General features: G+C 43.4%; 1 protein-coding gene across 1 annotated transcript; it reads right to left on the bottom strand.

Annotated features, from left to right (window-relative positions):
• Positions 1 to 66: 66 nt before the first annotated feature.
• LOC116391144 (solute carrier family 22 member 6-A) lies at positions 67 to 11,001 on the bottom strand. Its single transcript, XM_031861426.1, has 10 exons — positions 10,618 to 11,001; positions 9,849 to 9,952; positions 9,541 to 9,695; positions 8,582 to 8,750; positions 6,626 to 6,749; positions 5,762 to 5,868; positions 4,266 to 4,477; positions 3,545 to 3,653; positions 2,713 to 2,925; positions 67 to 2,058 (listed from the first exon to the last, which is right to left on the bottom strand). The coding sequence occupies exons 1-10, from the start codon at positions 10,999 to 11,001 to the stop codon at positions 2,034 to 2,036; spliced, it is 1,602 nt and encodes a 533-aa protein (XP_031717286.1). The 3' UTR covers positions 67 to 2,033.
• Between the last annotated feature and the right edge of the window lie 2,169 nt (positions 11,002 to 13,170).

Raw genomic sequence — 13,170 nt, 5'->3', positions numbered from 1 at the left:
CCCCCCCCCCCCCCCCCCCCCCCCCCCCACACACCTCAACAAATCCAGTTGTTTCAAGGGAATGTTTTCACAGCCATATAAAATAGATATAACACAGGGAATTACGACCTGTTTCACTTCCTAACACTAGCTCTGAACTGCTTGTACTACATCATCAAAACTACTAATGACAAGATTTCAATTTAAAATAGAAAATCATTTCCCAATCATTTGAATAGTTTGTTTCATGCTAATAACCGCTATAGATCACAATACAAAATTCAAAGGAAAACATTTCGAATTTAACAGACGAGCACGACATACATTCTGCTTGAGAAATCTTTATTGTACAAAACAAGTCAATGGAAAATAATTTTCACAGCAACAACTTGAGTCACAGACTTTGGTTCTGCAGAATCTCTGTATATAAATGTAAAAGTATAGAGACGCATCGATACAATCATTTTACATAACATCAAAAAAGAAGAACACATAAGAGCATCTTAAACCGAACATTGTGCACCACAACTCTCGTGTTGTCACCAGAGTTTATCGTCCGAACACCAATCGTACTCTGTAAGGGCTTGCATAGAACATGGATATTACTGATTCTGGGGCCGATTCAGTTTTATGGGCCTCCACCGGCTGTACTAAGCTGACAGAAGAGACACAGTAGCTGCTTTGTCTCTGCAGTAGTGACGGTTTGTTTACATCCATTGTAAACTGTAAGCTGGAGACAGAGGAGAGATCCCCAAAACTCTCAAATGTTACATGACAGAAAATACGATATACAAGTCAAAATATTCAGAAACGTACACTTATACATTGAGTTATTCAAATGTATATATTTGTTAAGTCAAGTGTCATTTGAGAGAAGCCGTTAAATTGGAGAAAAGTCATCAAGGCTGACGTCTCCAACATCTTACACCAAAACAAACTGATAGATGGCACCAAGAGGAGAAATATGTATTTTGTATTTTGAGGTGATTTGTCCCTTTAAGTTGTGACCCGCATGTGTTACCATGGGACGTGACTTATGGGAACCCTTTTCCAAATAGTCCATAAACTACCATTCAAACATTAATATGATCCTACTTTCAGATGGCTATGTAATCCATTTCGGGGAGCTCTGATTCAGCAGATCGCAGAGAGCATAATTTTCATCAGAAGGAAAATAGGAGAACGTTAAAATTAGTTTTCAGGTTGCGTGGGAACCCCGATAAGGGATCTGGCTCACGGTCTGCATTCCAATTCATCCTATAAGGTGTTGGATGAGGTTGAGGTAAAGAACTCTGCTTCCTTGTAATAGGAAAGGGAACAACACAAATTGTTGACACAAAGAAAACACGGACGCACACTATTCACAGGCCACAGGAGGCTGTTTCTTTTAGCAAACAACTTCATAAAGTGATAATATGTCCATGTTGTGTTTACAGCTTGCTCTGCTGCCCCCTAGAGACCACAAAGTCACACTCATGTCATTTGCAGCGTAAAAAAAGAAGTGTACGAAAATACATTTGCGGGACTTCTTGCTTGAGAAGTTACCGCAGCAAACTGGTACCGTGTAAGAGGACGACACTGTCTCTTTAAATAAGTGCTTTATTTTGCGATAATGGCTCCTTTTGACTTGGAGAATGCACATGTGTGTAATGCGTAAACCGCAGCTTGTCATACAACGCAGGGAGTATACTTTAGTACTAACGTTACATAAAAAGAGTCATTTCACTCCACCGACAAAAAAATATGTATCTAAGCTGATGCTCTTTGACACAAGCAAAGATGGCGTAAAAAAAACAACTTTGTACAAAAGATGGTGGAAAAAGAGTAAACATATTTTACTTACAAACAAAGTGTTCAGAATCTTGCAAAAACCCATAAAAAATGAATAAAGTTGAATCTTGACTTTGACTGGAAGCGTAGACGTTTGCCTTTTGGAATAGTCCTTAAAAGTACTGATACTGATGCGGCAGCTTGCACCGGTGCTGCTGTTGTTGTTGTTCATCAGTCCATCCCGGTGCCGCCGCCGCAGATATGCAGTTTTCCTCGGAGAGGGCTCAAAGACGACTGTCACCTTCCTCACTGAAAAAGAAAAGATGGAGGCATGTGATAGACAATTTGAGCCTCAGTGCAGCCGAGGAACAACTGCAGAGTTCGGATTAAAAACAGAATCTTAAAATTCCACTTCTTTTAGAAGATTGAAAAAAATCTGCCTCGACTTCAACGCGAATCCCAACATGAGCAACAACATTATTTGTTTCTACACACCAGAATACATCAGTTAATACTCCAGCTATAGCTTTCAGATTCAGGGTATTGGTCTTTTTCAAGTGACAAGGCTCCAAATGTAGGTTAATAAAGTTCAAGTAAAACATTGGTGAGAAAGTCAAGGTGCAGGTCCACACATCTTCTATCTTCACTCCCCAATTCATAAACATAAAATAATTAAAAGTTACTACAAGATTTTGTGTTGAACTTGGTGGCTCCTGTGGACGAAAGCGGTAGTGTTTCACCCCGTGAAGCGGTGGTGTTTCACCCCGTGAAGCGGTAGTGTTTCTGCAAAGATCTGCAGCTGCCAGAGTCCCTTCAGAAAACCTCTGATTTTACTGCAGCATGGGTCTGACAGTCTGCCTCGCTCAGTCCTGGTTCTACCAATCCTCCAGTCCCTTTTTTTGTTGTTTAGGTGAAGTGAGCCTTTAAAAAAAACAGAAAGTTCTGAACGCGGCGGTGTCAAACCTGAGGTTGGATCCCTCCACGTCTTCGATGGTGTCGGGCAGCGGCTTATTGGCCGTCTCAGGTAGCAGCAGGGTGAGAGCGGAGCCCAGCAGAGGGCAGAGCCCGCACAGAACCATGGGGGCCTGCGGACTGATGCCCTTCAGGAGGTACAGCATGGGAGCCAGGACCCCTCCAGTCCGAGCACACATGGAGCCAATACCGATCCCGTTCTGTCTGTGGGAGACACACAAAGAGGGTCAAAAAGGCCAAAGGTACATATCTACATCAGCTGTACCAGCGGCGTCCCTGGGTCATTATGCTACATTTCTCTTCATCAATGACTGTCGTTGATTTGGTTTTAAAAACCTCGCGTTGCATTACATAACTTGACGTTATGTTTTAACATCACGATTAGTACTTAATCTGGAAAAAAAGCAACAATTTTTTGTGGTTGCACACTTTTCCCAATGATTCAAATATGTACATTAATGTAAATAAGGTGCCAGAGTGCATAAAAAAAGACTCATAATAAAGCCTATTTATCGTGAGCTGCACTATAAAACAGTCTGGCAGGCATTGGACTGTAATCTATGATCACGATTGCTTTGTGTCAAATGTTTTTTTTTTTATGGCATCACATCTCAATTATAACATACCGTAATCACAGCTGGCTTCATTTCATCACACAGGGTCATAGACCACTGGGTGTCGGACAACCTGTCTGATGTCCTTACAACCAGAGCAGGTTTGGTCTCAGCACAAGCTGATGAGTCACGTCAAATGGGGCTCGGCAACCTCGTTGGGAAGATTTAGTCTGTAAACCACAGGAGTGTTTTGGGAGGGAAACACTCACCTGATAACGGTGGGGAACACCTCCGCCGAGTACACGTAAATAATGGAGAGAGACGCCGTGATGCCGAACTTCCCGATCATGGCCAGCATGGTTTTGACGACAGAGAGCTCTAGAGGAGAGGTCAAAGGGAAGTGAGGGAAAAGCTGGTTAGAACTTTGTAGCACCACCATTAATAACCCACAACGAACTCTCTTTAACAGGGTGAAACACCACGGGACCCATCGACATGTGACACAATAACAATTTGTAAAACTAAGAAGTGGACATTTCCTACAACAACAGTGGTCAGTTTATAGAGATTTTCCAACTCTCGTTTTGGATAGAAAGCTGTATATATAAATATACATATACTGTATATATACAGCTTTCTATCTAAAACAACAAAAGAAAAAACAACAAATGAATTGTGTTTACGTGTATTTATAGTCATTGTAATTTTATTGTGTGCCCTTTTTAAAAAAAAATTTGGCAATGTTGATTTTATTAAAAACAGTCATGCCAAAAAAGCAGCATATACTATATGTCTCTACTATTTATTTTTTAAGTTCTTTTTTTTTTTACTATGTTGCAGTTTACATAATAAGAATTGTTCTGGAACCGTTTCACGCATTCAAATTATTTTGTATGTTGTATAACATTGTTGTATATGTATGTTGTTCATTGTTCTCTGTTTGGACAGTCTATGAGGAGGTCTGCAGTAAGCGGCCGAGTGTGTCCATACCATTGGGGATGAAGACGGTCAGCAGGCAGGCCGTGCCGCCCACGGCCAGGAACGCTAGCTGGGAGAGCTTGCGTGAGCGGTTGAGGGTGAACAGGGTGATGGTGCGTGCCGGCATCTCCACCAGGCCGAAGATCATCTGGGTCAGGTAGATGTTCATTCCAAAGTCAGAAATGTTCAGCGACAGGCCGTAGTACACGAGCACGTTGGCGAACCTGAGACAGAAAAGTAGAAATATAGCGTCATTTGAAGTGCGTCGGTTACACGATGCCCTCCAAACAAAGTTAGCATGTGTGGGATCTTTCAAATAACGGCGTACATTTTAGTTTGTGGGAGACATAATGCATGAAAAATGAAAGGGATGGTTTGGGGGTTTTGAAGCGGGGTTGTATGAGGTACTTATCCATAGCCAGTGTATTATCTGCAGTAGATGACAGTCGGCAAAAAATATTTACAAGAATGAAACACCTCCACTGTGCTGTTCTTGATACCACCACCGCGCTTGAGTAGGAAAATCAAGAGAGACTGTATTGTGCTCCATATGTTAACATGAGGTGGAAACAACAAGATGCACGAACAGGTACAAACATGTAGTGCAATAAAAAACATGTCCTAGAGCCGGAAGAGTGATGCTTGTAGAGCAGTTCAGAGAAATACCCTAATACAGTGTTTCTAAAATGGGGGTACTTTAAAATACTTAAACAGTACGGGAGGTTAAAAATATATACAGTATATATATATATCAGTCATGCATAATTTCTAAGATAATTACACTATAATAAGTTCAATAAAAATGTAAATGTAGGCTCGATAAACCACATATATTCATCAATACTCCTATTTTAATGTATTCGTCTCAGTAAAACACAAATAATGTGGGATCAACTGGCAATGTTTATCGCCTTAGTTAGTTTCATACTCTCAACTCTTTCAGTTTAGATTACGCAATACTTTGGTTTATGTCCAAGTACCGTCAAAAAGACATTCCCATCAGCCTCAGCTGCAGTTAGTGTTTGATGACAATTTGCATGTAAGTAAATAGAAGCCTGCTTCAACTAAAATGATGACCGTGGTAAATTTATCATTAACTGATAACCTTGTTGAAACTTTTATTGTGAACATGTTAGCATACTAACTAGTACCATTTCTCCATTCATTTCACCGTCATTGCTAAAGATAAACTAACTAACTTTGGACCTCAAAGTGGATCAATCTGCCAGTTTGGTTTCGTTAGTAATCACAGAGCCACGAGTAGCGCTGAAGACTGTTTGGGTGTGCCACTGTAAAGCACAAAAAACACACAAATAAAAGAGCCGTACCGCAGCACTACAGTGCAGCAATAATAATAATAACGTAAACAACTGTAGAGCTTTTTATTTTGGCATGTCAAATCCCAACATGGACATGAGGACAAAAATGCTGGGGAGACAAAGATGCGTTTTCATATCCAGATATAAATACTGACATAAGGAAAAAGGGAATGCTCTGCTCATACTCACCAGAGATAAAAAACAATCAAAGAGTGCTTCCTCATTTTGGGGGTTCGAACAAGGTCTAGGAATGAGTATTTTTTCTTCACCCCGGCTTTCTCTTCAACGTTATGGACCTGGAAAAAACAGGGAGTAAGACAGTGAGCAACAGACTTGGGAGTCCGGGTTAAAAGGTGGCAGAACACTACTGTTTAAGTAGTTTGCATGTGTAAATGATAATGACATTTATGCAAAGTAATAATGGTTGCTTCAGAGTGAGACCGGAGTACCTATGTCATACAGTTAGTGCTCTCTCACTGCTACTAAAGCAAGGGGAACTATTCAGCACTGTGCAGCAATGATCAATGAAGTGATCTCAAAATCAGCTGTCAGGCTACCTTGTCACGCTACCGTCTCACGCTACCTTGTAACGCTACCTTGTAACGCTACCTTGTAACGCTACCTTGTAACGCTACCTTGTAACGCTACCTTGTCACGCTACCTTGTAACGCTACCTTGTAACGCTACCTTGTAACGCTACCTTGTAACGCTACGTTGTCACGCTACCGTCTCACGCTACCGTCTCACGCTACCTTGTAACGCTACCTTGTAACACTACCTTGTAACGCTACCTTGTAACGCTACCTTGTAACGCTACATTGTAACGCTACCTTGTAACGCTACCTTGTAACGCTACCTTGTAACGCTACATTGTAACGCTACATTGTAACGCTACGTTGTAACGCTACGTTAACTAGGGTAACTAGGTGGAGGTGGAGGCTTACAGCGATGGGTATTTGTTATTAATGTTGTCATTTTGAACAGATTAAATAAATGACTAATATGTAACAAATATCACAGAGTAGAAAATAATGAAATATATTGCATCTGTACCTGCCGCATCTCCAAATCTTTGCTGAGGAGCCTCCCATTCATCTGCGCTGCTTTCCGGATCAGTTCCCATGCTTCCTCCTTTCTGTCATTAGCCATTAGCCAGCGAGCAGATTTTGGCAACACCCTAAAAATGTAAAAGAAAATTGTCCAGGTGACCTACTTACAAACACTTGCACTCAGCCCACTGTGTATTATCTACAAAACATGAAAGTCTCATGTGAAAGCCCTCCAGTTTGGAGAAACAGACAGGAGTACCAGCACGGAGGAGAAAAGCAGTTTACTGCTGTGGACGGGGGCAGCAGCAAAACCATTTTTAGACACCTAAAAAAAATCTTTATCAGTTTAAGTGTACACTATATTTAGAATATTTTTACCTTGTTTACCTTGCCATAAGACAGACGTTCCCAAGGGGGAACTGAAGCCGTCATATCCATCCATGCTCTCGCCAAAGCCACCAGACTCCATTGAAAAAAAAAACCTGTAATTTCACCTCGTGGAACACAGGAGTAAGTGGTCTACCGCTCCCTCAATCGTTTAGTTTGTTTGTGTAATTGTGTGACTTTGGTGAATCCAATCTAACCAAAGTCCCACTATAACACAAACCAACCTATCGAGGCAGTGGTAGACCAGCAACTCCTGCTGCCCCCGTCCACAGCTGTCCACTGCTTTGCTTCTCCTGTGCGTTTCTCCAAACTGGGGACGTCCCGACCGTAATGTACTGTGGCACACTGACTATGGATAAGTACATTATACAACCAAACTTCATAACACCCAAACTATCCCTTTAAAAAAAATATTTACAAGAATGAAACACTGTGCTGTTCTTGCTACCACCATGGCGCTTAAGAAAATCACAAATCCTGCACACAGTGGCTTTAATATTAGGTAAGAGAGACTGTATTGTGCTCCATCCGTTAACATGAGGTGGAAACAACAAGATGCACAAACAGGTACAAACATGTAGTGCAATAAAAACATGTCCTGAAAGCATATTGTGGCTCCCTGATGATATTTATGTTGAGAGGTAGTCAGACAGCTTCTCTATCCCCTGTGGGGACTTGCTGTCTGAGGGTGAGGTCATCACAAATGTGCACACCACTAAACTTGCTGCTTCTTTCTTGTTTCACACAACACAGCCGTCGTTGAGAGGAGGGAGGCGACTGTCATCTCTTTCACCTTATCGACGTTGAGGTTGTTACCCACCAGCGCTGCGTCGCCCGCGAACTTGATAATTACGATTGGAGCCTTGTTTGGCGGAGCAGCCGTGGCTCATTAGTCCGAACAGAACATCCCTGGGGGGTGGGGGCTGCGAAGGTCCAGAATCCAGTTACCAGGAAAGGCCAACTTCCACACCGGCTTCTGGGGGATGACTGTCGAATGCCAAACCAAAATCGATGAACCGCATTCTCTCACTGGTGTTCTTGTTCTCCAGGTGCGACAGGTCTAGGTGGAGGGCTGAGGAGACGGCCTGTGGAGCTGTTGGTCAGAATCTGAACTTTGACCCGCACAAAAACAAGCGCGTACAAACCTGTGTTTTCCAACTCTGGAACATCACCAATCCTCTGTATTTGTATACGTGTCCTTTCTGTATATAGATGTTTATGTATGTTTCTAATTTTTCTGTAACTGTGTCCTGTGAAGCTGACTTTGTTTTAAAAGGTGATTTACTAATAAAACCGTACTTGAGTAAGATCTATGTCAAGGGGCACACAGAGGGATACTCCTCAAAGAAGCTCTTTGCATCTCCCTGTACTGCTGCACTAAAAAGTACGAGAGGAATTTGGCACCGATCATGCGTGACATCGAGCATTCGCCACATATTTTGTTTTCAATCACAGGGTCTGAAACGGGATCTCCATCATTAACAAAGCACAACAAGTTTGTTTTTGAGTTTGAAGATACTGGAGAACAGAACACGCTGCATCAAATCTGGGTCACACTGCTCTGCCCACTGACCAGATGTAAAAGATGAAGAGGAAACCGGGTGCTGAGATAGCCAGCTGCAGTTTACGCCAGTCTCTTATGAGGTACGCCACTCCAGCCAGAAGTATATAGCCGAAGCCGAAGAAGTAGTCGGTGATTATACCTGCCAACATCCGCTGCTTGGATCCTGTCCATTCTGTGCCTGGATGAGACACACGGATTACATGCAATCACATATACTGTATGTACAGATAATAACTGCTTGAGAAACTACATATAAAAACAAGTGGATCGGCCCAGTTCATTCTATAAGCCATCGTCAGGGTTATTTCCTCATACTGGACATTGCTCGTCCAGAGCCACAGATGACTAAATACAACTGTTTTTGCATAATTAGTAGTCAATCTCATCACTAGTAGAGCCTTTTTGTGTCAAATCAGGGGACTGTCCTTTAAGACTTTGTATTAAACTCAAATTATTCATCCATCTCTAGTGTTTACAGTATTTGTACCTTTAAAACAGAACACAGGATTTTTTTCAAACTTAACAAAACAAAACAAAAGCCTGAAGCTGGAAAAAGGACCAGTTCACGCACATCAACAGCTTCTTATCCATAGAGGCAAAATATTTGAAATATCAGCAGCTATCTATTGCTGCTGCTTCCCTCTCACAACCTGTTCATTGGTGAAACTGTAAAACTGTAAATGGTTTCTAATTGCGCATGAAAACTGTACACAGTGAGGTCTGTGAATTATCTTGAGTACTCGTGACATACTCTCTGTAGAGACATGTTGCTTTTGTTGAGAGGGGGGGGGGGGGCATGGTAGGACATTTTAAAAACCATGGTAAACTAAATCAAACCAATGTGATTGGCTAGATAACACAATGCTTTTTTTTTTTTTTTTTTTTTTTTTTAAATCATTGAAATAAAATTCATCCTTTGATAAGAGACAGAAGTCCCAGATGTCTTTCACTTTCCATGAACCACTGACCTAGGACAAAGGCATTCATGATGACACCAGAGATGGTTGTTCCAACCACAAAGCGGAGGGCGATGTAAACGTAGAAATTAGGGGCGAAAGCAGCCCCGACCCCAAAGACAGCCTGGACCGCCAGGTTGATGAGAATGATGATCCTGCGACCGTACCTGCAACAAGACAAGACATTTCATAACTCTTGTCATTCCATGTGAACAACACTTTGAGAATTGTTCTGATGCAGATCGTGGGAGAAAGTAACAAGGAGTTACATCATGTATTTAATAGTGCTCCGAGGATGGATGTGGTGTGATCAAACTTACTTATCGGCTAAGCTCCCATACACAACAGCTCCTACTAGGAGGCCAAACATGTACATGGAGGAGGCCATGTTGTTCAGGCTGGCACTATCACAAACCAGGTCCCACTGCAAGAAGCATAGAGAAGTGATATATTCTGTATGTTCATGTTCCCCAGAGGATTAACCATTTCCTTTCTGGGGGCTCCATGAGCACCACCTTGATGTTAAGCATCTCTCGAGCCAACAGATAACTAGATTTAAACCACAGCCTTTGTTCTTGAGGCCGTACTCAAGAGGCCGGCTCTGTTGGAGATGCCTTTCCAGCACATACCGCTGCGGCTCCTTGTGTTATCCACAGCTTGGTGACGTTACAGAGCCCCGGACATCTTCGCATCAAGGGCCAACGTAGAGGTCCGGACAATTTCTAAATCAATTGCAGATTTGTCCGACTTACTGTCCAACTGTGGTCACAGCAGCTGGCCCGTCACGTTGCCACACGTGACACCGTTTTGTCCAATCGCGTCATTTTGGTGATATAATGGCTCCGCCTGCCCAACCCTTAGGTTACAAAACAGGGTAGGGTAGGCCAGAAGATTCCTGCTCTGCAGGAGTCCATCTCTCAAACCTCACTCGGTTTAACCCTGTCTCAGGTATCACCAGAGCCCACGGTAATAAAACGGACCCTCGGCATTCCTCAGCTGCATGGAGTCCTCATGTTAAACACATCAGGTGAAAACATAGATATCCTGAGGTGAGAGGCTGCCAGGCAGGCGGTTGGTTTTTTCACTCACCTCAGTTACTGTGGTGCTTTGGAAGGTCTCTGTGCTGTACTGCCAGCCCCCCTGGCAGCTCCCAGCAGGGTGTCCATCGCCAAGAGCTACAGCACCGCTGTGGTTCAAGGGTACCGCGCAGGACAGATCAGGCTGGCCATCGGTGGCGGCCAGACGGCTGAAGTTGAAGTCCGAGGAGGTCGGAGCGCCCGCTGAGGGCCACGAGGAGCGGCACAAATGCGGCGGGGCGGCCCCTGTGAAGACGGAGACCAGCATGTGGAACGCCAGAAAGATCTGAGGCAGACAGATCCACACAAACAAGACCTTCTGGAACTTCCCAAAGGCTCCAATGAGACAGAGGATGCCATCAAAGTTAATTTTTTCTGGCTTTTCCTGCAGATGCATACTCAACATGCACTGCTCTGTGACAGATGCGCTCGGATTCAGAAAGTACAAAAGTGCTCCTGAAACTGGAGGTGTGAAAGATGCACAAGCTGATAGAGGCAGAGGGGTCAGTCAAATAACTGAGGTAAACGAGTGGAATGAATGTCGGCACCACGCTGATGACTAACAGGTGGAGAGAGTGTGCAGTCACAGTGGTGTTGTGCTCCAGTGTGAGTGCGACCTGGTGCTATCTGTAGTGCGTCTCTCTGAGAGTGACTTAACCTCTTATGTGAGCGACGGGAGTGAACCAAAGCAGGAGGGAGGTGTCTGCTCTCTGTGGGAGGAGCTGCTTCCCCCTCTGTCCCTCCCTTCCTCTCGCTCAAAACGTTTTATAACATCAGGGTTTTTTTTTTAACCCATGCAGACTGTGTGCCAAGAGTGTGCGGCAGCCTCTGGTCTGAGACAAACCTCACTCAATGGAAGTTCTACAGATTGAAGTAACAAATGAGCATAAGAGCCACCTTTGCACTCCTAAATTTCTCATGTTTACATAATTTTTTTTGGGGAAAGGCATCATATGGCGTTTGTGTTTCAGTTGACAAACTTGTTCAATTGTTCCCAGCGAGACATCAACACCTGCTGAAAGACATTTGCATTCCAAACGGTATCCAGTGATTCATTCGACACGGGATGCCACGTTGGGGTGGGGTGGGGTGGGGTGGGGGGGGAGTAAATTTCTAAGCTGGGGACATAAAAGAAGTAGATAAGTACAGCAGTGAGGGATTATTACTATGCCTTCATCAGCGGCTCCCGTTTATCTGCCTTATTGGGTCATTTGCTGACATGAGCTACCGCTGCATAGTTTGACCTCGGCGGGGCGATTCTTCTTCCAGGAAATTGAGCCTTCCACTACTACGTGGCTCAAAGCAGAACTCACCATCAAAACCATACACGAAATCTGGAACAGATCTTTCGGGGTAATCTGAGAGGACTGACGTTCGGCATTCTTTGATGAGTTGTGGGGCTCCGGCAGTTCACGTCTCGCACTGTGAGCGGTGGGCGCGTGAAATCCTATTCAAGGCTTTGTATTTCCAAAGCAAAAACACATCAGAAAAGAGTCGCAGGGTTAAGAGAAATTTCACAAATACATTCAACCTGGTGCCAAAAACCAGAGCTCCCATTCAGTGCCAAGCGGACGAAACAGTAAAAAGTGAGTGCTGCAGGATATTCTGTAAATACAGTAAATAGAATATGTATTTCATCATGGGCTCTGATACATTAAAACACATAAAGCTCAATGTTTCAGCTCACATCAGGTACCAAACAGGAAAAATGGGTTGAAAACCAATTTATATATACATTTTAAAACACCTGTCTTGTTACTCTTCCTTGCTTTACACACTGTAGCACCATCTTGCGGTTAAACTCCCTGATTAGATATCATCCATATTTTTGGAAAAACGCGATTTCAGAGAGAAGCAGGCAGAAGGGTCTATACTTTGCGTTTGTAGGATTAGGATATAACTTATTCAGCAGCAAAAACAGGTCAGAAAGATGGAATGTACATGCCGCGGTCGGTAGCTCCCCCGAATTTCGCTACATTTTAGTTTTAATTTGTTGGCCATTTTACTGAAGTACTTATGGCACATGACAGAATACACTCATCACCGTCAGAGAAGGAGGCGTGGGGATTGGATACATTTTCTGGCAGCGGACCTTGAGACGAGTCTCTTCCACGGAGAGGGAGCGGGAGCAGAGGCGAGATGGAAGCTAAGCTAACGCAGCTAGGACCCGATGCTATTCCTCTTCCCAATTTGAACCTGGCTGATGAGCGGTCGCAGCATAGTTCAGGCTAACCCAGCGATGTTTTTTTTAACGTAGAAACATAACATTGTAGAAATGTATATCTCCTTCCAACTTCTCTAGTAACGAGTATCACTGTTACACAACGTTTCACCACGACTAGCTCCATTTCCACAAAACCAGCCTGAAAAAGAAGAAAATCGGAAACCGTTGCGTGAGAGTCTATAGCTCTGTGAAGGTTGTAACGGAACATTTCAGGACTTCTACTTTAGTTCATCGTCAGTCCAGTGTCAGCGTCAGCTACGACTGTTTATTCTCACTATGATACAGTTAGAATACACCGCTGTAGATGGACACCTGTAACTGTTGGTACTCATCTGAGTACTA

Source organism: Anarrhichthys ocellatus, unplaced genomic scaffold, assembly GCF_004355925.1.
Source record: "Anarrhichthys ocellatus isolate YVR2014 unplaced genomic scaffold, GSC_Weel_1.0 scaffold25, whole genome shotgun sequence".
NCBI classification, from domain to species: domain Eukaryota; kingdom Metazoa; phylum Chordata; class Actinopteri; order Perciformes; family Anarhichadidae; genus Anarrhichthys; species Anarrhichthys ocellatus.
The sequence above is the reverse complement of the archived record's forward strand: the minus strand, read 5'-3'. Positions and strand labels throughout refer to the sequence as shown.

What these genes read in the sequence shown, in the direction of transcription:
- LOC116391144 (XM_031861426.1), bottom strand. Translation starts at nt 11,001, where the DNA reads ATGCATCTGCAGGAAAAGCCAGAAAAAATTAACTTTGATGGCATCCTC. An exon ending in AAGATTTGGAGATGCGGCAG is followed by an intron (nt 5,869 to 6,625) that starts GTACAGATGCAA and finishes TGTTTTTTCCAG; the next exon opens with GTCCATAACGTTGAAGAGAA. An exon ending in GACCGTCTTCATCCCCAATG is followed by an intron (nt 3,654 to 4,265) that starts GTATGGACACAC and finishes CCTCTCCTCTAG; the next exon opens with AGCTCTCTGTCGTCAAAACC.